General features: G+C 34.7%; 1 protein-coding gene across 1 annotated transcript; it reads left to right on the forward strand.

The window, feature by feature from the left end:
• The first annotated feature begins 71 nt into the window (after positions 1-71).
• On the forward strand, positions 72-26,031 carry tmem145 (transmembrane protein 145). Its single transcript, XM_051131621.1, has 15 exons — positions 72-318; positions 6,039-6,113; positions 8,727-8,804; positions 9,235-9,321; positions 9,677-9,778; positions 12,704-12,788; positions 15,088-15,159; positions 15,370-15,438; positions 15,686-15,766; positions 16,425-16,503; positions 16,744-16,837; positions 19,103-19,275; positions 23,066-23,186; positions 23,273-23,458; positions 24,396-26,031. Exons 1-15 carry the CDS (start codon positions 223-225, stop codon positions 24,627-24,629), a joined length of 1,632 nt encoding a protein of 543 aa, XP_050987578.1. The 5' UTR covers positions 72-222; the 3' UTR covers positions 24,630-26,031.
• Positions 26,032-26,847: the final 816 nt, after the last annotated feature.

A 26,847-nucleotide genomic window follows, 5' to 3' on the forward strand; every position in this document is an offset into this window, starting at 1 on the left:
TGTTATGTCGCAATAAAATATCGGCAGCGCGCGTTTCACGCTTTCCTGGCAGAGCGCGTGCAATACGAGGCGCGCTCCCGGCGAAAATTCTGGGGATACATGCATTTGAGGCGAAGAGCGAGGACGCGCGTCTGGCAGCCACACTAGGCAGATCTCCGCCAGCCTTCCTGCTCGCACAACATCGGAAGGAGAGCGCAGAAACGCTACGGTGGACAGGTGAAGATGGAGAAAGTATTAGGACTCGCTGTGGTGTCCAGTATGCTATGTGTCGGTTCGGTTGTGGGGAAATACGTCAGAGGTATCGTCAACACAAAAGAGGTGAGTATAATGTTTACGTTTTATTACTGTTAATGCTTCGGAGTTTTCCGGCGTTCTTGCTGCGCATCTCCTGTTGGCTGTTATTAATGGGCTCTTATGGCAAGTGTGTATTCACGCCTCTGCTTTCGGGCGCATCTGGAAGCCGGATGCTTTAATATGCTCTGCCAAGATCATTACACTCGTCGCTATTGAGCCGACGAAAGCTTAATTCGTCCTCCAGGCACCAAAAACACATTTAAAACGGCGTTTTGCCGACATTCAACTTAACACGCTCCCATCCGCTTTTACAGGTGTGTGTCGAGCAAGATGCTCTTCAGTGTATTATGGTGTCATTACACTGCAGTTAATCGCATGCTGGTGTCCACACAGATTTAAGGTTGCTCTCTGTGCTTATAAGAGTGTGTGATGTGTGTGGACGTGCAGAAAATTCACTTAGAAATAGACGATTTGACTCATACATTGCAACTGAAGTGTGTCTTTACTTGAAACACGTCATTTTCAGCATTTTTAATAGCTGTTGGGTGTTTTGATTGCAGTGTGCCTTATGGGAAACGCTGGCTATTGTTTGATAGACAAAGTAAATATTGACCTTAAGCAAACAGTGAGACTAATTTTGCTTCAGAAAGTTATTTTAGCACTTATTTCATCAGACTGATTTAAAAGGTAAAATACAAAGAAATGAGAGAACTACTTATTTTCAAAAGCATTGTCAGCCTATAAAGTACTGTTTAAAATGACTCAGTACTTAAAAGCTGTCATAGACAGCTTATTATTTTCCATAGATTCGTTGATGTCGGTTTTACCCAATGAGTTAATTGATTAAATTATGATTAAGTATGTTTGTCTCTTCTAATTAAATTTGTCAGTTGTAGATGAGTCCTGTCCTCTGTTTGCTGTGGGTAATGTAACAACAACCTGTTTCTGCTTGTATCCAAGTGCTGATCCCGCTCTCTTTTAGGTCACTGTATGAGATGGTTAAACAGTCCATTAATCTCACTTCTGTTTATTTCCTTACAAGGTCGTTCTTTTACACTGCCACGCGCACATTCACACATGCACACACTTTATTCATTACTGGGAGGTTTTGTTAAAGGTCTTGGGTTGTGTAAAACATTGAAAGATAATTTGCCTCTTTAATCAAAACTTATTTGGTAAATACATGTAATGATCACAAGAATCCTGTGTGAGACATTGAACATCAAAACAAGACTTTAAATGAGATCTTGAACAATTTTTAAAATGCTTTTAATTATGTACATCAGTTGTTTTATTTTCCATTTCTATTTTTATTTTAAAGTTTTAGTACCTTTTTTTATTTGCAATTTTAGCCGTTTTTTTGTATGTCTATATAGTTTGTATTTGTTTTTATTTCATGTTTAGATATTTTAATACATCAGGTTAAACTTAATTAAAATGAGAAATGTTGCTGAAATAAAAAGCTGATCCAAAAAATCATCAAAAATCAGCTGATCCAAAAGCTGAATAAAAAGTGTTTTATTTTTTTTTTCAGTTACTGTTTATTTTATTGCAATTAACCTTTTTTATTGTTTCAGGACCACAAATCCAGTCATAAAGGTCAGTTTTTTGAAATTGAGATTTATACATCCGATGAAAGCTGAATAATCAAGCTTTCCATGATGTATGGCTTGTTATGATAGGACAATATTTGGCTGAGATGCAACTATTTGAATATCTGGAATCTGAGGGTGCACAATATTGAGTAAATCACCTAAGTTGTCAAAATGAAGTTTTTTTGGAATGCATATTACTAATCAAAAATTAAGTTTTGGTATGTTTACAGTAGGAAATTTACAGAATTTCTTCATGGAACAGGATCTTTACTTAATATCCTAATGATTTTTGGCATAAAAGAAAAATCGATAATTTTGACCCATACCATGTATTGCTGGCTATTGCTACAAAAATGCCAGTGCTACTTAAGACTGTTTTTGTGGTCCAAGATAACATATGTATGACTGTTTGTGTGTATGTGTACTTCTTCGCCCAAATCGAGTCTGGCCAGAGTATTGTGCAAGTAACTGCCTATGGGTAACTAACACTGCCACAGGCATATAAGACTCCAGGGGCATTCAGGTTGACATTCTGTGTGTGCTGGTGTATATGTGTGTCAGTGCATGTGAGTGTATTTATGTGGTGCTGCGTTGTGTAACTTAAGTAATGAATCATTTAAAAGCCCAGTGGACCTTGGGTGACTTGACTAGTTGATTGGTAATTAATTCTTAATGAGGCTTAGCGAGCGGACAGAGATCCGGAAAGACAGTGAGAGGTGAGGCCACCACTGATTCAGTGAAGTGACCGGATACTGCATCTGGGTATAGCGCTTGATTAATGTAGTGTCTGTGTGCTGTGTCTCTCACCCTCCCTTTGGCGAATTCAATGACTTTGTATTACAAAGCAGTATCAGTGGGGGGAATAAGACGGATGGTAGGGATTAATAGTGACACATTTTATGGCCCATTCTGCACCACAACATACACATTCTGTTGTGCAGCCAGTCACTATACGAGTATGAGTTTACCAGTGTAAACAAATACATAGTCATCTCAATCTTCTCTTTCAATACAAATTAAGAGTTGCACTTTAGTTGACCCATTCTCACTATTAACTAGTTGTGTCTTAGGGAATGATTTCTCAATTTTAAATGATTCTTATTTTTAATGAAACAATATTGATTCTTAAATCCCAAGAATTGATTAGTTTAGCCTGTTTTCATAATGAACTGAACATTGTAGCGCACCTACAATTCAATAAATCACAATAAGCTTTGTGCTTTGTTACATTTGATATGAAACAAAGTCTCAGATTTCAAATTCTGTCCATTTTATATAGCATTCAAACAATAAATACCATTTTGGCACTGTTTATTGTGGAGTGACAGATTGCTGTAGCACCTCAGTTCAAGAGAAGCGGCAGCGCAAAGCGCACATGAACTGATAGTCCCCTCCGTTTTAACCAGTTTCAGCATGAAACAAACATGAGTAAACATCTGAAGGTATGTTAAAAGAAAGAGTACAATGTACCGAAATCCATATCCTGTCTTGTGTAATCGCTCAGTCGGTGTTTCAACTGCGGAAAGACGTCAGTTTAGGAGCTTGTAAACATAAGCAGTAATTAGAATAATAAGCAGTAAATAGAAGTTTACTGAGGCAAAAGTCGTAGTTAATTGTGAGAATTGGATGTTAAAATAAAGTGTGACCAAATTAAACTCAACAGCAATATGTGGCATAATGTTGATCACAAAAAATGGTTTGGATTGGGGCAAAAATGCCACCAGAATGAACAAAAATTCCCCATATATTCAAGAGGCAAAAAAAAAAAAAAATTAAAATTAAACAATGTGAAATTTGAAAATAAATATAATGTGTCAATTCGCGGGAATCTATGCAGTGTTGAGCCTTATAACCAATCAAATGAGTTTCTGTTAAATTTAGGAATGTATTGGCCAATCAGAGTAGATTACTCAAAAAAGTGTAAATAAAAGATTAATTTCGTAGCTTCAGTTATTATAACGTAAGTTTTTGCATAACTTGTGCTAGACTTGGCTAATATTATGGACCAGCGTGTTTGTATGTGAAGCAATGAAACAAAATGTTTTATATTATTTTCTATATCAATATTAATAATCATTATTACAATATAAAGAGCAACAATCTACAATAGTGATTTGTCATGATATTGCAGCCCTATGAGCTCCTGTTTTTTACATCTATAATTTAGACACAATTTTAAATGTAAATTTAAGTATGTGACATTAAAGAGAACGTAAGAACATAGAATGTTTTTTATAATAATATGGTGATTATAAAAATTGCCCTCACAAATGTAATAAATGCACCTGGAAATCGATTCCAGGAGCAAATATTGCCCCTTAATGGAAAAATTAATTTCTGTCCCTGGATCGAGTGGTTTGGCACTTAAAAAGAAATGTAAAGTCATTTGAAAAATGCAAGTCATTTTATTAAAGCACTTAAAATAAATGTTGTGTTAAATTGTTGTGTATTGTTGGAGCTATAAAACTGTTGAAGTCATGATTTTTATATTTATTTTAACATAACATTGTCATAGCAACATAATAGTAAAATGGGATAAACCTTTACATAAAAGTAAATATTGGCCTGACGCAAGCAGTGAGACTTAATGTGGTGCAAAAAGTTATTGCAGCTCTTATTTCATTACATTAATTTAATGAACATTAAGGAAAATAAAGGAAATGCAAAAAATGAAGGAACATTTGCCTTTTTAAAATGCATAGTGCAGCATATAAAGAACTGCCTAAAATATTTTTTATGACCTAAAAGCTTCCATTTTCTCTGCATAAAAATCTACATGAAAAAATACAATAGTAGTAGTGAAATTACAATTAACTTTACATATTGAAGAAAAGGTTAGTAAGCAGTTTTTACTCTAATATCAAGCACTCTTCACATCTAGTGGCCATAGTTTTGAAATAGTGTTTTTTTAATGTTTCTATAATGGCCTCATTCACTTCCACTTTAAAAAGAAGAAAATTACAAAAAGAAAATTAGAGATGAGTCAGTTTATTCTGGTAATCAACATTATGCTGCAGATGAGCTTAACTTGTATTGAACCCTGAATATTTCACCACCGCAGCCAATGTTCATGAGGTAAAAGAGAGAACAAAAGAACTTTTCCCACAAAAATAGATCTGGCAGTGCAATCACATGGGAAACGTGACAGATGGGAACGTGAACAAGGACAGAAAGAAAGAAAAACAATGTTGTGAAGTCCTTTGGTTTGGGATTAGAGGACATTCGTTCATGATATAAGGGGGTTTAGAAAGAGTCGGGCCTCTCCTGGTTTCTATAGTAGCTGCAAAGTGCATTATGTGTCCGTTGCCATGACAATAGTACTGAGATTTTTGTATCAGTGGGTGTTTTTTAACTGGCTGACTGACCATAGGTGCTCTTTTACGTGTGCTTCTGTTTTAGAGAGACAAGGTGGTCTTTCAGAAGCTCGGTCATGTGACGCCTGGGTCTTAATGGTTATTTGGTCTCAGTTCTGGGTCAGAGAGTCTTAGGGCTGGTGTCTGTATTGTCAAGGAAACCTGTTGTTATGGAAACCACCAACAGTAGACACTAAAGGGAGAAGTTAATATGGACAAGGGGCTGAAAGCTGGAGCGCACTTAGAGCCATTTTACACTTCACTGACTGCGTGTGTGTCTGTCAGCTTAAGTTCAAGAGAGTGTGTGAGATGAGACCAGACTGAAGCTCTGAGCGCCGCAGGAACTTATTAACCCTTCAACTGTTACACTATAATGTGATATGATGATTTTGAAACTGTTATAAGATTGGTTTTATGAATTTTTTGTGGTGTGAAGCTCAGGACTTGGAAGCAGAAGAGTGCTTGTTCAGTCCCCGCAAGCTGTGGGCCATCACTATTGTGTCACTGAGCAAGCTCCGGGGTAAATGTGTTTCTAATAGATGTACTGTAAGATGCTTTGTCTGCTAAATGATGTCATGTCTGGAAGCCGTTATGTGAAAGTCTCACGAGATTCGCGGTTGCTGTCGGCGCAGGTGCGGGTAGGGGTACGGTTGCTCCGGGACTCTAAATAAACAGCACATGAATGTCGCTAGTGAATGCCATGAGACTGTCCTCAGGATGAAGGTTACCATCCAGACACAGCTGCTACATAACTATATTTGATTTACTTTCTGTTACTCTCCCCTCTGTTCCACAGGACTGGGTTTTCCTCACAAGGTTTTGCTTCTTGACTGATTTTGGCCGATTGAACTTTAAGTTCCGATACCCCAAGGTAAGATTAAAGTCCTTGAATATTTGAATTTTACTCATGACCAGATTACTGATGTTGTACTCAATCTTCAATACTTTTGTGAATGCATAATATATCATTACCTTTGATGTCATTAAATTTTTCCTTACAGTCAGGGTTGCCAGATTTTCAAAACAAAACCCACCCAAATGCCACTCAAAAATCACACTCCGGAGGGTAAAATACAAGTTTGTTTGGTGGGGTTCCCCTGGTAATATTCGCATTTAAGGGTCTAAATAAAAATACATGGCGACAGTGTTAAAGTAGCCCAATATCGCAGGAAAAATGTGGACTTGGCAACAGTGCTTATAGTTCATCTTTACAGTAAATCACTACCAAATATCAGAATTAATATTCTTTTATATATATATATATATATATATATATATATATATATATATATATATATATATATATATATATTATATATGTTATATATATATATATATAAAACACCCCTAAAAATATACACACACACACATATACACATAAGTGTATAAAGTATTCATACTCCTTTTTTTTTTTGTTTGTTTGTTTTATGTTGCTGCCTTATGTTAAACTGTTTTAAATTACTTTTTTCCCACATCAATCTACACTCCATGCACCATAATGACAAAGCAAAAACAGAATTGCCACAACTTCATAAATGTATTAACAAAAAAAGCTGAAATAAATACATTGCATAAGTATTCATACCCTTAACTCAGTACAGTAAGTTTTTTGTGTGTGTGTGATGCAACAAGATTTGCACATCAACATTTGGCAATTATCTGTTATTCTCTACCTCACCTCTTCACCTCTCAAGCTAAGTCAGCTTGGATGGGGACATGTAGTCATTTTCAGGTTCCTTCAAAAATATTTGATTGTGTTCAAGCCCAGGCTCTGGCTGGGTCACTCAAGGACATTCACATAGTTGTCTATAAGCCGCTCTTGCTGTGTGCTTAGGGTCATTGCCCTGTTGGAAAGTGAACCCTCTGCCCAGTTTGAGGTTCTGAATGCTCTGGATAGGGTTCTCATGTCAATATTTTGTGAGCTTTTTTTCTAATCTGATGAGTCCCTCAGTCCCTGCCACTGAAAAACAGCTTCTTTTTTTTTTTTTTGCAAATTCCAAGTGTGTTTTCATGTTTCTTCACTGAGAAGAGGATTGAGTCTGGCCACACTGCTATAAAGCCCAGATTGGTGGAGTGTTGAAGTGATGTTTGTCCTTCTGTAAACTTTACCCATCTGCATATATGATCGTGGAGCTCAACTAGAGTGACCATCAGCTTCTTGGTCAATAGAATTCAACTGGATTTGCCACAGTTAAACTTCACTCAAAGTGCAGTAACATCTTAAAGCAATATGAATGCTCCTGAGCTAAATTTCAACTGGCCCAGATGAATACTTATGCAATAGTAATCATTTAAGTTGTTTATTTTTAATGAATTTGCGAAGATGTTAAAAACCTGTTTTCTGCTTTGTCATTATGGTGCATGGAGTGTAGATTGATGTGGAAAAAGTAACTTAATTTAAAAAGCAGCTTAACATAAAGCAGCAACAAAACAAAACTAGAAATGAATGAATTGAAAATGAAATGAATACTTTTGCAAGACACTATATATATATATATATATATATATATATATAGTACTGTGCAAAAGTCTTAGGCCATTAGTATTTTCATCAACTAAAAAATGGTTTAAAGTCAGTTAAAGTCAGTCTGTTGCTGTAGTGTGTGAGTAGGAAATATCAGTTTACATTTCTAAACATTCATTTTGCCATTAATTATAATAATCCAGTGAGATTTTTGTATGGAGCACAGGCTGTTGTCAGACTCCTTGTGCAAACAGAGATCTGATCTCTCCATTATTCAATCCAGTCTGTCTTAAGAAACAGAAAAAACAGAGACAGACTAAATTCAGAAGAACTGTGGCAACATCTCCAAGATGCTTTAAGAGACCTATTCCTACAAAGCTACAGTACTGTTAACATTTTTAGGCAGTTAGGCACATAAAATAAGGATGCTGTCAAAAACAATGTCATAAATAGATTTTCTTTATCAATGAACTTCTATTAACTAAAATAAATAAGCATTTGATGTGACCATCCTTTGCGTTTAAAGCAGCTTTTGCCCTATGTGCACTTGTGCATAGTTTTTCAGGTCGCTTTGCAGGTAGGTTACTTGAAACATCTTGGAGATGTTGCCACAGTTCTTCTGGTTTCTTTCTGTTTTTCATGTCATTCCAGAGACAGACTGGATGATGGTGAGAACAGATCTCTGTGTGGAGCACTGGCTGTTGTCAGACTCCTTGTGCAAACAAAAATCTCACTAGATTAGATAGATGGTTGTTTTTTGGTTAACTCTTTACAATAATGTTATAAACAAAGCAAGAACACTTAGAAAAAGTTCTACAAAGTTTCATCATTAAATTATGTTTCTGTCTGTTCCTTTCTTCTTTCATTATCTGTCAGTCATTCTCTCTATAGATCCAATACATCTTTTAAGTTTCTAGATGGCAAAGGCAATTCAAGTATTAATTTCTCCCCCTCTCAATCCGTCAATCCATCTATCCTGTCTTTCTCTCCCTCACTGTATGCCTGTTTTTTCACCGACAGTCCCGATGCTGTCAGAACATATTGCTCTACTTTGATGAAAGCTCTCAGTGGCCAGCTGTGTACAAAAGGCCGGACAAGGTGAGACACACACTGACAGACTTTGTGTTTGTGTGTGTGAAAATATTGAGTGTACTGACAGACTGTGTGTGTGTGTGAACAAACAGAGAGCACGAGCACCAATGTGTGCGTTACGCATCAGTAGAAAGTATGAGGATTAAAGGAGAAATGTCAGCAGTGTTCCGTGGATTAAAAGCCCAAATCCAGCCTCCAAAAAAGACATGAGTGTCAGTGCATGTGCGTATTTAAATACAGCACACTTTCTCCTTCCCCGTGGCAGGATCTGCATTGCGGGACTCCTTGAAAAAGTGCTTGTAGGAAGACCCTGCTCTTCACCGCACTCCTCCAGTGCTAATCTGCTACTTAGTACTTCAGCTCTTGTTATTGTTATAGGGTGTTTGAAATCCCGTGGAGAGCATGTTTGTTAATGGAGGGTTTATGTGCTCTACAGGACTGCTACCAGAAAGAGTCAGTATTGAGGCCTGAAAATAACCAGGTCATCAACCTGACCACCCGCTACACCTGGTCTGGCTGTATGGTAAGAAATCAACTAGTGTGTGTGTCCTCAAGGCTTGAATTAGTACAGTAGTAATTACATTGCTGTTTTGCACCACTGAAATAATTGTTTCTAAACTGGTTTCCCAAACACATCCTCCATCTGCCATTGGTTGAGCTAAATCAAACAAACGTAATTAAACATGCCACGGTATTTCCGCATTTTGATTAATGGCTTACTTATTATTCTGCATATTAAACTGGGATAGAACAAGGAAAGAAATTACTCACATCAGCAATGAATTCTAACCGTTGTCTGTTGAATCAGTGATGAACAATAACATAATGAAGAGTTGCTTCTCTTTACAGTCTTATATCTTTGTGTCTGCCGCTGTCAGGTGGAAGGGGAAGGTAATGAAGAGATGCTGAGTTGTGTAGGAGGTCGAAGTTTTCGTTCTGTCAGAGAGAGATGGTGGTACATTGCGCTCAGCAAGTGTGGGGTGAGTGCTGATACGGTAAACAATATACGAGGAAATGTGCCTGAAGCAGACTACTGTATTCAGAAGGCCATGATTAATGACCACAGAATGAATAATTGTACCGTATTATACAGATGTACGAGGGTAAAACTAATTTTTAATGAGCATATCAAACAACATAATAGTCAGTGTGTGAAGCCTATGATTAAAGTTTTATCTTGTGAATGAAAATGAGAACTGTGTGACATTCAGATCGGTTGCCCGTATTGCCGTCTCCTTTTACTATGCGCTTCTGAGAAATATAATCTATTAAAAAGTAAATACTAAATCTATTAGAAAGTGTTTTAGACGATTGAAATAAAGCTGGAATGAAGTGAAATATAAATATTAAATGAGAACTTAGAAACTAGAATTAGAAATGCTGCCTTAAAAAGGAAATACTAAAATTACTATAACTGAAATAAAAAATAAAGCTAAGTAGAAATAAAAAATGAATAAAATGATAAAAGCACAGCAAATTTACTAAAACTTCATTACTAAAAAAAATAAAATCTGAAAATAAAAGCTAATTCACAATATTAATAAATGCTATAATAGTATTAGGACTGGGTGACACAGCCAAAAAATGATCACGATAATTATTACTAAAAAAATAAAAACTGAAAATAAAAGCTAATTCAAAATATTAATAAATACTGTAATAGTATTAGGGCTGGGCGATATGGCAAAAAAAAAAAAAATGATCACAGTAATTATTACAAAAAATAAAAACTGAAAATAAAAGCTAATTCAGAATATTAATAAATACTGTAATAGTGTTAGGGCTGGGTGACATGGCCAAAAAATTATCAAGATAATTATTACTAAAAAATAAAAACTAAAAATAAAAGCTAATTCAAAATATTCCTAAATACTATAATAGTATTAGGGCTGGGCGATATGGCAAAAAAAAAGATCACAATAATTATTACTAAAAAATAAAAACCGAAAATCTGAAAATAAGAGCTAATTCAAAATATTAATAAATACTATAATAGTATTAGGGCTGGGTGACACGGCCAAAAAATGATCACGATAATTATTACTAAAAAATAAAAACTGAAAATAAAACCTAATTCAAAATATTAATAAAAACTATAATAGTATTAGGGCTGGGTAATATGGCCAAAAAAAATAGCACGATAATTATTACTAAAAAATAAAAACTGAAAATCTAAAAAAAAAAAAGCTAATTCAAAATATTAATAAATACTATGATAGTATTAGGGCCGGGCGATATGGCCAAAAAAATCAAGTTTAAAGGCAGATTTTTGCTTGTAAGTGAAAGTTTAGAAATCAGACTGTTAATTGTGGTTTTAAACTGATCTTTATGGTCAGAACATGAAACAGGTTTGTGTTGCCTGATAATATTTACTAATAAAATTACATTTTTTTCTCTTACAAATGCACATTTGACAGTAGTAGTAGCTTAGTTAGGATGCAGATGTAAAGTTTTATTCATTATCAAAAACAGTAACATCTGTAAAAATTACATTACTTTTAATATGTCTACATTAATAATATAATGAAATTCGATGGCATTTTATAGATTGGAAAACCGTCTGACTGTATCGTTGCACTTTGAGCCGAGCAGATAAGTGGTCCTTGTGGCGCGGTTCAAATGATTAGCGCTGTTTAGTTCCTTTTGTAGTTTACTTTTGTTGCGTAAACATTATACCGAACATTTACCGAACTCTTGTTATCATTTTATTGAAGACAATTGTATTGCAATAATTATCGTTATTGATTTACCGCCCAGCCCTAGAGACTATAATAATAATAATTATAAGGCATATTTACTAAACGATATATATACATTTAAAAATGCTTTTCATCAAATTTCGACTGTTTCCAGGTGAAGCCTCATCCATGTTAATTTCTATCCGAATACAGATACAGAAACAGATCATTTTGACTTCGCAACAGATAAGAATAGATAAACACGTAATAGTTTACATTAGGCCGATGATACTAAAATATTTGCTTGAAAAGACATTGTACATCCACAATATATGCTTTTTTGACAGGTTCCTTCTTTATTATGACTATGACATTAACGTACAATCCAAATGCACTGAAGTTTGCATGTAGAAAACAAGGAATGTGGTTAAAGGGATTGTTATTTTTATTATTATATTTTTTAAAGAGATGAAGAGGCTCAGTTCTGAATTGGACCCTCTTTAGGAGGCAGTGAGTGATTTTTGGTGTAGCTGCTTGAAGTGATGCACATGTAGTGTTGGAGAGGCACACACCATGAAAGGATTTTAGCCAGATAAATGAGGGCAAATGTAAAGGGTTGTTTCATGGATGGAGGCAGACTGATGGACGCAATGCTAAATCCTGTTGGACAGTCCCTAAGGGGATCTCTCTGCGTCTGCTGCCAATTTCTCTTGTCCTCTCTCTCTCATACTTCCTTTCTCATCGGCCAGTCTTATACCTCTGTATCTAGTACCTTCTGTTACAGTCGGTTGATTACTCACTTCAGCCTTTCATGCTCATTCTGTTTGTATCTAACAGTCTTTTCTCTGTTCCTCTCCAACTCTATATCTTTGTCCCGCTCTCTCTCTAGCCTCTCCATATCTGGCCACATTGATTTGGTGATAGGGCATGCTTCATGCACCTCACCTTTTTGGAGTACGGGAGAGGGAATGGGTTTTTCCTGCCAAGTGAAATCAAAGTGTTTCTCTTTTATTAAGCCAGGCCGAAATCCTCTCAACAGCTAGAAACTGTGCTGCTTTGAAGTCTTTTATAGCCCAAAGATCTGTTTGTGCACTCACAGTGTTTGTATGGTCTCTGAAGCTCACCACTCACTTTTTTCCTCTCTCTCTTTTTTATTTTTTTTTTTTAACACCTCCTGCTTTTCTCTCCTCCAAATTCACTCTTTATCTCTTTCACCATTCAACACAGGGAGATGGGCTGCAGCTGGAATATGAAATGACATTAACCAATGGACAGTCTTTCTGGACCCAGCATTTCTCTGCAGATGAATTTGGTGAGACATGACTGAAAGTGAGAGGAATTTATTTTGTATTATGATAACATGGAAAATACATCCATTACTACCCTTCAAATTTGTGAGGTCAATGCAATATTTTAATGTTTTTAAAAGAACTCTCATATGCTCACTGAAAATACATTTATTTGATTAAAAATTCAGTTTACCCCTTAGCATTACTGGAAACTTTAACTAAGCACAAAGTGTACCGCTGACGGTACAGTGGAATGCTAACAGGTTAAAACTGTAATATTATTACAATTTAAAATAACTGTTTAATACACTGCCAAAAGTTTTTGAACAGTAAGAATTTTTTTTAAGAATTCTCTTTTGCCCATCAAGCCTGCATTTATTTGATCTAAATAACAGCAAAAGCACTAATATTGTAAAATATTTTTACTATTTAAAATAACTGCTTTCTATTTGAATATATTTTAAAATGTAATTTATTATTGTGATCAAAGCTAAATTTTCAGCATCATTACTCCAGTCTTCAGTGTCATATGATCCTTCAAAAAGCATTCTAATATGCTGATTTGCTGCTCAAGAAATTATTATTATTATTATTATCAATATTTAAAACAGTTGAATACATTTTTTTTCAGGATTCTTTGATGAATAGAAAGATCCAAACATCAGCATTTATCTGAAATAAAAAGCTTTTGTAACATTACAGAAGATTTTAATGTTACAAACATTACAAAAGATTTCGGATAAATGCTGTTCTTCTGAACTTTTTATTCACCAAGGGAACCTGAAAAAATTCTACTCAGCTGTTTTCAACATCATAATAGTAATAAATATTTTTTAAGCAGCAAATCAGAATATTAGAGTGATTTCTGAAGATGATGCTAAAAATTCAGCTTTGAAATCACAGGAGTCAATTACATTTTAAAATATATTAAAATGAAAATTAACACTAAACATTTCAAAATTTTACTGTTTTTGCTGTACTTTGGATCAAATATATGCTTTGGTGCGTCGATCAATCAGCAACATATATTTAAGTAAAGGATCTGCACTCGCTCAATCTTCTTGATAATTTATTATTTATCGACAGCATTCATACGTTTCGGCAACAAGCCTTCTTCAGTGAATGAATGAATGAATTACATTTTAAAATATATTAAAATGAAAAACAGTTAATTTGAAACAGTAAACATTTCAAAAATTTACTGTTTTTGCTGTACTTTGGATCAAATATATGCAGGCTTGGTGAGCAGAAGAGACTTCTTTAAAAAACATTAAAAATCTTACTGTTCAAAAACTTTTGACTGGTAGTGTATATTTTAAAATGGCATTTATTCCCTTGATGCCAGTTTCTAATGTGTTGATTAGGCATATTATCTTGGTATAATACTCTCTTTATGTTTCATATTTGAATGTACACAAAAGAGGAAAGAAAGAAAGAGAAAGAGAAAGAGAAAAACAACTGTGTCAACAGTTATTCCATAAACCAAAAGGCAATAGAACGGAAGAATGCTTGAAATATTTGTAATTGGTCTATGTGCTCTATTTATGTTGATATTAAACCCTTAAGACAAATGAAGATATTTTTTGATGAAATCAGAGAGCTTTCTGACCCTGCATAGACAGCAACGCAACTACCACATTCAAGGCCCAGAAAGGTCGTAAGGACAGCATTAAAACAGTCCATGTGAAATCGGTGGTTCAACCTTCATTTTATGAAGCTACAGTAATATTTTTTGTGTGCAAAGAAAACAAAAACAGTAACTTTATTCAAAAATTTCTTCTCTTCCGTGTCAGTTTTGACGCATGTTCTATATCAGAACGCCAGGTCCTGCGTCAGCAGCACCAAACGCGTATGTTGTGGTACTGTCGTGAAACCGTGGCAGAGACTGACACAGAAGAGAAGAAATTGTTGACTATAGTCGTTATTTTTTGTTTTCTTTGTGCACAAAAAGTATTCTTGTAGCTTCTTAAAATTAAGGTTGAACCACTGATGTCACATGGACTATTTTAATGATGTCCTTTGTACCTTTCTGGGCCTTGAACGTGTCAGTTGCTGTCTATGCAGGGTCAGAAAGCTCTCGGATTTCATCAAAAATATCTTACTTTGTGTTCTGAAGATGAACAAAGGTCTTGTTTGGAACAACATGAGGGTGAGTAATTAATGACAGAATTTTCATTAATGGAAATAGAAACTTGTACAGTGTAGGACTGGAATGAGAGAAATTGATGATAAATCTTGGGCAAAGCATTTCTTCACGATGTCTACCATGCTTATACTGTGATCTGAATACTGTTCTTGTTTTGTTCTGTTTATGTGTTTCAGGCATCCTGGAGACAGACATCACGTTCTTGGTTATATTCGCCACTGTGTTTACACTGTCTTGTTATTTTGCTTGTGAGTTTCCATGTCCTGAAGGTATAAAAGACCTTAGATGTGTTGGTCTCAGTGCATAATTTGCAAGTGTTGTTATTCAGTGTTAAATTAAAGGATATTTTTAGGCATCTCCTCCAGATAAACAGACCTACAGATACTATGATTCTTGATTCTCTCTGCATTAGTAAACAATTTCCGCTAAATCTCTCTCCTTCTGTGTGATTCTTTAAGATAATTTAAAGGGAAGACAGCTGCTCCATACGACCTATAAGATGTTTATGACTGCGGCTGGAGTAGAGGGTGAGAAAGGCCACTGCAACACTGCAACATACAGATAAATACAAGCACACGCTTTTTATGATACTTGGCTTTGCGACGCTGGATGCATAACAATATTTCTTGTGTCATCCCTTCTTTCTTTCATCCTTATCTCCTCCCCACATTTAACTTCTTCCTCTATGCTCTCACGGCTGCTGCTGTGACTTATCTCTCTCTTCTCTCTTATCTCTGGCATGCTTTCCTTTACTTTCTGATTCCTTTCTTTCAGTTTTAAGCCTGCTCTTCTTTTGCATTTACTGGGGCCTTTATGCCAGAGATGGCGTTGGGAATGGCAGCCTCAAGATATTAGGTGAGAAAACCATTGTATGTAAAGAATAATATATAGTCAGATGCTCATTATTGCAGAATAAACCCTAATTGGGTGGTCTGTTTATTTTTTTATACTACTTAACATATGCATACAGTGCCTTGCGAAAGTATTCATACCCTATCTTTCATATCAATCATTCATACCTTATTTTTTTTTTTCACATTTTATGTTGCAGCCTCATGTTAAACTGCTTTAAATTACTTTTTTTTCTTTTTATTTCACATCAATCTTCACTCCATAAACTGTAATGTATGGTGTGTATATTGATGTGGAAAGTGTGGAAAAAAGTAATTTAAAGCAGTTTAACATGAGGCTGCAACATAACAAAACATGAAAAAAATGATGGGGTATGAATACTTTCGCAAGGCACTGTATGTATATGCTGAGTAGAATAAAAAATTATTTTTATTCTCCAGTCCACTCTTTTTCTATAGTTACCTAACATTTAATTTCAATGTACACATCTAATATTGTAGTATAATATTAAACAGTGTTACCATTCGGTATTTAAACATATTTAGTTTTAGCATTACACATTTGTGTGCTCGTGGCTGGATTCATTCTTAAATCCTGACCTGATTTGTAACCTACTTGTGGTCACCTGTGTAACTCTCTGTGGCTCTCTTCCTCTCACCAGGGAAATTACTCTTTTCTGTGAGCTTCCTGATTTTCTTGCTCATGCTGATTCTCCTGGGAAAGGGATTCACAGTCACCAGGTAGGAGGCCTTACTTCTCACATAATCTGGGTAATGACTTACTAGGCTAATCATGCTAATGTGACCCAGATGTCAAAAGAAATCTGTATCCAAATTCGAGTACTGAATTCAAGGATGAGCTTACTTTTGATGCTGATGTTCTTTAGCGGGTGATCCTACATCTCACAAATGTCTTTTGAGCCATGTTTTCAAAGATGATGACGTATGGTAGTGATAATGTTTCTGTTTTTTGATTTCCAGAGCAAGAATAAGTCACAGTGGCTCTGTAAAACTATCCATTTATATGACGGTGTACACTATCACCTACATCATCCTCTTTATATATGAAGCAGAGGTAAGATCTAATTGCCTTTTTCTTTTCTTTTTGTTTTATAATAAGATGAATATTCATGATATACGCTACCATTGAAACGTTTGGGGTCAAAAAGATTTTTTTTTCTTTTGAAAGAAATTAATACTTTTCTGTAAAGGTGTTTCTTTTTCAAATAAATGTTGTTTTTCTGTTGTTGTTTGTTTTGTTTTTACAAACTATGTATTTATCAAAGAATCCTGGAAAATGAATTAGTTTTCAGCATTGGTGACAATAAGAAATGTTTCTTGAGCACCAAATCAGCATATTTAGAATGATTTCTGAAGGATCATGTGACACCGAAAACTGGAGTAATAGCTGTTTAAAATTCAGCTTTGGCATCACAGAAATAAATTATTTGTAAAAATATATTGAAATAGAAAACAGCTGTAACAGTTGTAATAATAAAAATGTTTAACTTTATTTTTGTTTAAATAACTGATCATTAAAATAATTGTTTCAAAAACATTTTAAAAAACTTGACCCCAAACTCTGTGTATTCTTAATGGTTTTGCTGGAAATATACACAGTAAATATAATGAACACAATATAATGTATCTTTTTGTTCTTTTATTGAAGAAAGTGTGGCAAAAGGTTTTATTGTAATGTAGTATTCAAATCAGAAATTAATATTTAAATTAGGGTTGCAAAATGATTAATTATGATTAATTACATTTAAAATAAAAGTTTATGTTTACATACTATATGTGTGTGTACTGTGTAGATTTATTATGTATATATAATACACACATATATGTACACATTTTAAGAGATATTTGTATATATATTTATACTTGTATATAATTTATATTATATATAAATATAAATATTTCATATATAAATCTAACATGTTTTCTTAATATATACATGTATGTATATATTTATATAATAAATCTACACAGTACACACACATATAGTATGTAAGCATAAACTTTTTTTTGGAATGCGATTAATCGCGATTAATTGTTTTTAGCATTTTGCAGACTATAAAAATATGAATATAATTTGCTGCAATGATTTTAGCAATGACTTTAGTTGAAATGGTGATTGGAAAAAATGGTTGGAAAAAAGAACTTTTAAATATTGATATGTAATTGTACATTTGAAATATATGTATATGAAATAATGCTAAAAGTCTGAAAAAAACAGGTTTATCTAGATATATTTTTGTAGTTATACAAAACCATAGAAACCACGGAAAAAAAGACGATTCCATATCTGAAATGTCTTTAAATGTCTATTAATTTCCATATTACATAATGCGTAGTGCTGCATAGATTACAAATTTTGGTCTGTTACTGATTCCAAATTACAAGACAAAAATTGTAGTTAGTAATGTAATCCATTACATTACACATTTAGGTAATATACTGTAATCAGACTACTTTCTGATTACTTTTAGATTACTTTTGACCTAACTTGTTTATCACATTGATTTAAATAGGATTATCATGTACTATATTGATATAAAAATACAAAAAGAAAGAAAATGTATTCCATTCTTTATTAACAACATGAAGTGCATTAAACATTACATCAAGGTTTACCAAACTGGGGTTGGTGTTTGTAAGTTTTATGAAAAGCTAATAATTAAATCATAAAAATGTAAAATTAAAATAAATCATTTTAAAATAACACCAAGTAAAATAAAACACTTACTAAAAATTATAAAATGTAATCAATAAAAAAGTACTAGTAGTCTGACTACAAGTATTTAAAAATGTAATTTAATCTGCAAATACTTAATTTTTGGAATTTGATTGCATAATCCAGATTACATGTAATAAATTACTATGCAGCACTGCTTATGTGTAAAAAGTCTGAAAGCTCGTCATCTTTAAGCACTATCAACTGCAGTTTCTCATGCTGCACCTGAGAGCTACTCCACTCTATACATAATGTAAGGCTACGAGATGAAGTTACTCAGCATGAGCGTGTTGTGCTGCTGTAGTGTGGTGTAATGGAACCCGGCAGATAGACAGATAGATAGAGAGAGAAAGACAGGTAGAGAGAATGACCTAGATAAGCTTGTGCAGTATCATTGAAGAGCTCCTGTTGCACCTTGTGTCAATGTCACCCTGTTCTCTAATGCAGCTTTAGATGTTTGGATTTGAGGAATGTTCCGCCACTTTCCACTTATGCAGCCTAACAGATTGTGCCATGGTCGGATTTAAAACCATCAATCATACAGATGGGTTGCCAAGGGCGGTGATTTCCCAGTTCCCACTCCCACTGCGTGTGTGTTTGTAGTTCTTTGATCCAGGCGAAGTGCTGTATGCTTATGACAGCCCTGCAGGGTACGGTCTAATGGGTCTGCAGCTGCTTGCCTACGTATGGTTCTGCTACGCTGTGTTGGTGTCCCTCAAACACTACCCTGAAAAACAACCTTTCTACATCCCCTTCTTCACTGCGTACACTCTGTGGTGAGTTCTGCTATTAAAATGACAAATCAATGGATGTTGCTGTTATTTTCATTCATTACTTTTTTCAACTGTAGGTTTTTTTCCAGTTGGCATGATAAGAAAATTCATGAAAATCAACAAATATTAAAATTCTGTCATTTTTTACTCACCCTCATGTTGTTCCAAACCATAAGAGCTTTGTTCATCTTCGGAACACAAATTAAAATATTTTTGATGAAATTCGAGAGCTTTCTCAATTGACTTTATTCTATAATTTCACGAAAGTACCACAATGTATGCGTGTGGTGCTGCTGACACAAGAGACGGCATTCTGAGGTAGAACCCGGATGTGCTGCGAACAGACACGAATGAGAAGAAATTGTTGAATAAAATCATTGTTTTTGTTTTCTTTGCACACAAAAAGTATTCTTGTAGCTAAAATTACGGTTGAACCACTGATGTCACATGGGCTATTTTATTGATGTCCTTACAACCAGAGTTGGAGAAAGTTACTTTTGAAAGTAATGCATTACATTACTTTTGTGTTACTTTTTACATCTGGGCAGGGCTTGCTTGTGTATTTTTAATATAAAAAGTTCTGTTTTGGCAAATGTAAAAGCCCTTTTACACCAAAAGTGAAATGAATAAGCCTCAGGCTGAAAAAAAAGTAAATTCATGTCTGTGCAGTAGAATGCAGAAGAAGAAAGTTCAACACACTTCAGTGATTAAAGAAAAAGAAGCACAAATGTTTATCTAATTTTTGCTTATTAGTATAGTTGAATTGGATCATAGAAGATCAGCAGCAAAGACACTGGTTAATAAAATGAAATTAAATACATAAAGGATATTTGTGTTATTTGACATTTGATTATTGCAGGTTTGCATCATATTCTGAGTTACTAATTTTGAGGAATACTGATTTTTTTTTTTTTTTTTTTTTGAGATGAATTAATTCATGTTCACATTTATTCTAGAACTTCAGTAACATCTTACTCTTGATTTCTCTCAACATGTGGACAGGAGACCTGTCAGTCAATAAATGGGAAAAAAAAGCTGGCATTACTTATTTGAAAAAGTAACTCAAATATTTTACTGTAAATTTAAAAAGTAATGCGTTACTTTACTAGTTACTTGAAAAAGTAATCTGATTACGTAACTCATGTTACTTGTAATGCGTTACCCCCAACACTGCTTACGACCTTTCTTGGCCTTGAACACGTAGTTGCATTGCTGTCTGTGCAGAGTCAGAAAGCTCTCGGATTTCATCAAAAATATCTTAATTTGTCTTCCAAAGATTAACGAAGGTTATGCGGATATGTTTTCATAACACAAAATAGTAAAATTTATGTAGCTTTGACATGAACCTTTTCCAATTTAAATATTTTGTTAAACTCTCATAAGGTGTCTGAGAGCGACACTCTTAATATCAAAGGCGTGGGTTTGAATCATTGGAAATGTGAACTCAAAGAAAAACAGTTTTTTAACTTTTTTTTAATGTATACATAGTAGATATCGACCGATATTGGATTTCACCGATACTGATAACTAGGTTGGACCACACTGGCCGATACCGATTAATCGACCGATAGTTTTTAAAATGGATACTGAACGGAAAATAAATAGTGCTCTACTATTTAAAATAAACAAAAAAAAGTAGCCTACTGAACCACACTTTGTAAATGAATAAAAATATTAATTATATATTGATCATTACAGTTAGTTCATTGTTCATTAATGTTAACAAAAGCAACAACATTTTTTAAAATGCTGAAATTAATATACTCTAACAAGGAACAATACTTCTATTCTATAGCTTTTATCAATCTTAATGTTACAAATGGACTCATATTGTAAAGTGTTACCATTACATCAGCAATCAAGCTAAAGAGGGCCATATTTAAATATCTACACAAAGGCCACAGTTTTGAAATTGCATACATATGGATATTGTGTACTGTCACAATTTAACTGCTTCTATACTAGAACATTTGTGGTTATCTAATCAAAATATAAAAATATGTTAGTTGCACAATGGGCAAAAGCGCACTGCCCATCTAGAAGAACTCACTGGAAGCATCGCGTTCAATTTAAGCAGCGGTCTGCAAGACTTTATTTGATCACCAAACGGACAAAAGTATACTGCTGTCCTTTTACCACTAATGCAGCATCTAGTCAACAAAGTCATCGCTTAGTAATGACAGGAAAACATGCACTACAGTATACTGTACACACCGTTTCGTTGTGCCGTATAACAAAGACTATAGGGACTTTGCTGTATAATGACAATCTTCTCAGCCGCTCCAGCAATGGACCCAATCCGGAAAAAAACTATCGGCATGGATTTTTGCCGATAACCGATACACTCAAAAAAATATTTCAGCCCTTAACTTAATTCAATTACGTACAAAATTTCCATGCATTTAGATTACATAGTTTTAACTTAAACAAATCAGTTAAACTTAATGTGATTCAAATGCATCAGTCTTACGTAAATGAATCAGGTAAAGTTGATGTAATATTTCCCAGTGTTAAACAAACCCTGCTCAGTGTTCATGTGTTTCCACACTACAGAGTGTTCAAGTAGCATTGACACAGTGTTGGAGTTAAGGAGATCATTATGTCATGATTGACCAATAATGATGAACACCTGTTGTTTACAAGCAGAATCATCGAAGGAAAGAGAAACACAAGAATCAGCCACAGCCAAAGAGAAAATGAACTTAAATAAATGAAGACATTAAATTTGACTTGACGTTTGACTTGATTTCTGTCATATATCCACAAATATTATTTCAGAACATCTAAACAGAGGTTTAGATATTTTATTTATTTATTTATTTTTTTAAAGTTTCAATTAACCTCACCATCATGGCGATCAGGGTTTACTTTAGTTGGACTCTTGACTTTTGATTTTTTTTATTTTAACTTTTTTTGGCTGCTGTAATTATGTGTATGAAGCACATTTATTACAGCAAAATAAAAAAGCCAAAAAGAAGTCTGATTAGGTGTTCTTGGTTAGTATTTATTGTTTGTTAAATCATTATCATCCAGTGTCATGATGCACTGATCTCATGCAGTGGTTAGTCTATTATTTTCATAATGTTTACAACAGGTGTATGAGCTATTATGGATGTTCATCATATACACTAAACCTTGAAATCTACAGCATCAGTTTGACACACACAGACATCAAGAATCAGCATTTGAATCTCAACAATGGTGACATTCAACAGCTGCGTGCTGGGTAACAGCAGATTATAAAACTCACCCATGACTCCCAGCATGAAGCTGTTGAATGTCACCATTGTTGAGATTCATATGCTTATTCTTGATGTCTGTGTGTGTCTAAGTAATACTGGAGATCTTAAAGTAGTAATAGTTACAGTTCATAGAACTACTGTAAATATCATGAAACTTACAGGTAAACCACTGAATGATATCAGCATATCAGGCCACTGGATGACTATTACAACATCAATAATAATTAACCAAGAACACTTAATAAGCCGCCGCCTCCCCTCCCCCCCCTCCCCCCATGGAAATTTTGTACGTAATTGAATTAAGTTAAGGGCTGAATTATTTTTTTGAGTGTAGTTCCGCCAATCAACTATTGTTGCAGATTAATCTGCAAAACCGATACAATGGTTGACCTGTAATACATAGTCACAATAGTCTTTTCATGAAACTAGACTGAAATTGTTTATCTCTACTTTGACTCAAAGCTCTCCACATGCTTTGTAAAGCTGCAAAGAAGATTGACAGTATAAAGCTGCTGTTTCTCTTTTTTAATCCATTACTTTTGCACCCACAGGTTTTTTGCTGTGCCAGTCATGGCTCTGATTGCCAACTTTGGCATCTCTCGCTGGGCCAGGGAAAAGATTGTGAACGGCATCCAACTCGGCATCCATCTCTATGCCCATGTCGTCTTCCTGGTATAATTGTTTTTTTGTTGCTGTTGTTTATTGTTATTTTATTTTATTTATTTAAGCTAATAATATGACTAATCCTGTCATTCTAGGCCATCACGCGCCCGTCAGCAGCCAATAAAAACTTTCCCTACCACGTGCGGACATCACAGATAGGAATCCTTCTCTCCAGTCCTAAAGGCATGGGGGCGGAAAGCTTTCCTCATCATGCTTATGGAAATAGCTCCTTCCTGGGAGACTCTCAGCCAAACTTTACAGAGCTCTTCTCCATCCACTCAGTGAGTATTAGATGTATCCACCTTTTTCTGCCTGTAAGCGTGGGCATAGCCCATTATGGGTCTGGTTTCCGATCTCATACACATCAAGCTATTTTTAGCTGTACAAAACAGCTTGTTTTGCAAATTGTTGTGTCTTGCCATATTTTTTAATGTCAGTGTGTAATTATGAGCACAGTGGTTTGTAGTGAAAACAGTTTTACTGTTGACTGCACGTTGTTATTCTTCTCATTATTTTCCTATAGTGGCTAATGAACCGGAGGTTTCACCCATAGGCTTACTTCCATGTTAAAGTATAAGGTGGATATGGGAATGAAAAAAAAAGTTTTTTTGTTTTTTTTTGCAGCAATGACATTGCATTAGAATTCTTCCTAATTGTGTTGAACATTTTAAAAGTCTGAAGAAAAAGAGAAAAATGGAAGGGTTCCATGGATTTGAAATGTTTTTCATGAAACATAGATGAGTTTATTTCTTCATTGGAATGGATTTGGAGAAATTTACGAATTTACTATCAAAATTTACATTACATCACTTGCTCACCATCGGATCTTCTGCAGTGAATGGGTGCCGTCAGAGTGAGAGTTTAAACAGCTAATTAAAACACCATAATTATCTACAAGTAATCCACATGACTCCAGTCGACCAATTAATGTTTTGTTAAGTGTAAAGCTGCATGTTTGTAATGAACAAAGCAATCCTTAGGACATTTTATAACATTGATTTGTTATAACTTGGCAGTCTATAGTATCCAAATGTTTTTTTTCCTGGTTAGTACAGCCCAAAACATGAAAATAATTTACCATTTTCAAGCAATAATCAGCTAAATATGCAAGTTCCGTTCAGTTCAGTGACATTGTTTACGTTCAGTGCCGCCAGTTGATGACGTGTTGTGAAAACACTCTGTTATTTCATATAGTCCATGTCATGTTTCCCTATTGAGGACCCTGTGAAGACGATAGACGAGGCGGTGGCTCGGAAGGGCCAGGAAGTGCCAAGGAACAGCGAGCACAAGATCATCACCACAACGGCGGACCTGTCGTCTACATTCTCCCCTCTTCCCCCTCCCATCCCACCACGCAGCTCTGCACACTCTCCCCCTCCTCCTAGATTAACGTCCCACTTCACCGAGTACTTTAGTATGCAAGGAGCCACAGGGATGGGCTCCAATGCCTAGAGGAACGGGCCATGCGGAAACTACTTTCAAACATCTATGAGGTGGAAAAGAGTTCAATATTTCAATAGATTAGGTTAAGGCAAGCGTGAAAAAGTAAAGCCATTTTCCAAAAAAAGTTACCAAACATTCATATCTTTGAATTTGTAAAGAGAAACGCAAGCTGCAGAACGTCAAGCGAGAGCAGGGCATAACCTGCTCACACAGCTCCGAAAAAAATAAGAAGCAATAAATATTTCAGTGAGATGACGGAGAGTCTGGAGAGAGGAATATACAGGCAGTGCAATAGTGAAAGGAGACGATGGCGAATCTATAGTATAGATATTTCAAGCTTAATGTGACAGTAGGATAGCGATGTGTACAGTAACAGTACAGTGAGTTCTTGACATATTTTTTTAATGCTTTGTTCATTTCGGGTGGTGCCGTTAATATTTGTATTTCCATGCCATTTTAATGCAACAGAACCAAGTATTCATCTCCCTACATTTTTTAATGTTTTTTGGGAATTTATGTACACATTTTGTCTGTAAAGTTGAGATAATTTAGGGTTTATATATTTTTATTCACATTGAATACAGCTAGAAACTTTGCTATGTTAAACTGCGATGGCAAGTTAACTGGAACAACTAGGCAGTATTTGTAAACGATGCATGTTTGTGCTTTGTCTACATTCTGATATATTCAATGTAATTTTGGGTGTGCCTAGTTTTCACAACTAGCAGTCTTATTTTGTATGCAGTACACACTGTTTATAGTTACAGTATGTAGAGAATATTAATCGCAAGCGGATGATGAATGATGACTTGTTCATCTTTATCTCAGTCTTTCTGTATTGTCCATTCTGTGCTGGGGTGTGTGGAGTTCAAAAACTCTTTGAACAGTTCTGAGTTCAGATTCAGTTACCGCAAACTTCGTTTCACATTTGTACATTTAATAACACTCACAGCGTCGTCGGCAGATATGGAGATCTTTTATCCTGTCAGCGAGTAGGAAGTTAATTCATTTAATCCGCTGGGGTTATTTTAAGGTTTGTTTACTGACTAGAGTGTCTGATGAAAATATATCCTAACTCCTACAGAAACACTTTGTATTGACTGCATGGAGCACTTTACTGTTTTGAAACACTTATTTCATTATCATCAGAGACCCGTGAAAATGCAACCATAATGCAATACGGTGAAAGACAGATCTACAGGTGAAATGAGAAGGTTTTATCTGTAAAATGTCCATTATCACTGCTTTTTTTTTTTTTTTTAAGCGACCAGTTGTGTGTCATATTTATTTTCTATATCAACCTATCCTATATAATCTCCATCTGAAGTTGACCTGCTTTAAATATAATCCTATAAGTTATGTACATATTAATGACATATTTATATTATTACTTTTTTTTTTTTTAAGAGAAGAGACATACTTGAAGAGTCATTAAATTAGGTTCCCGTGGTTTGATTTTTTTGTATTAACGGATGTGCTTGGCCCTTAAGCCATTTCTTTAATAAACACTGACCATGTTCTGTTTGGATGCCACCAGATAATTTGATCTAAAAGGCTTTGCCATGATTTTTCCATCTTTTAAATGAGTGTGCACACCTAGCAGAGAAGCAAGAGCACACTTTTTGAATGTATGATAGATATTAGCACATCACACTGGGGAGCACAGAAAGATTCAGTTAAGCACATTTCTGTTGCACTGTTCATACTAAATGCATTTTAATAGTGTCAAATGACTTGGCAGTGCATACCCTTTTTGCCAAATTAAAATGGTCTGTTTTACTACAACGGCTTGTTTGTGTGTTTCATTTTGCAGTTTGATTAGCAATAAAAAGAGTTACAGTATTTCAAGAACTATGAAAGTACAATCAGCATTTAAAAACTATAGTGCTATTTACTTAATTCAATGTGAATACTAGGTTTTTCAATATTTCTAATCAATATTTGACTGATTTTTAAATCTGACCATGCTGACCCATATTGGCAGGCGAGAAATAAATTAAAGCTGCAGTAAGTTTTGCCTCTTTGTCGCTATCTCTGTTTAAAACATACAATTGTAGTTATTTCGCGGAATTATCTTCTTAATGCGGGTTGTGCATTGGCTGTGGATGAATATAATGTTCTGAGGTGTATGCGTGGGCTGTCAGTCAAGGCACCAGTGTGGATATATTTACTGTACTTCAGAATTACAGATACTAGTTTTGAAAGTATGTACAAAGTAAGAATTTTC

Source organism: Labeo rohita, chromosome 16 (assembly GCF_022985175.1).
Source record: "Labeo rohita strain BAU-BD-2019 chromosome 16, IGBB_LRoh.1.0, whole genome shotgun sequence".
Lineage (NCBI taxonomy): Eukaryota > Metazoa > Chordata > Actinopteri > Cypriniformes > Cyprinidae > Labeo > Labeo rohita.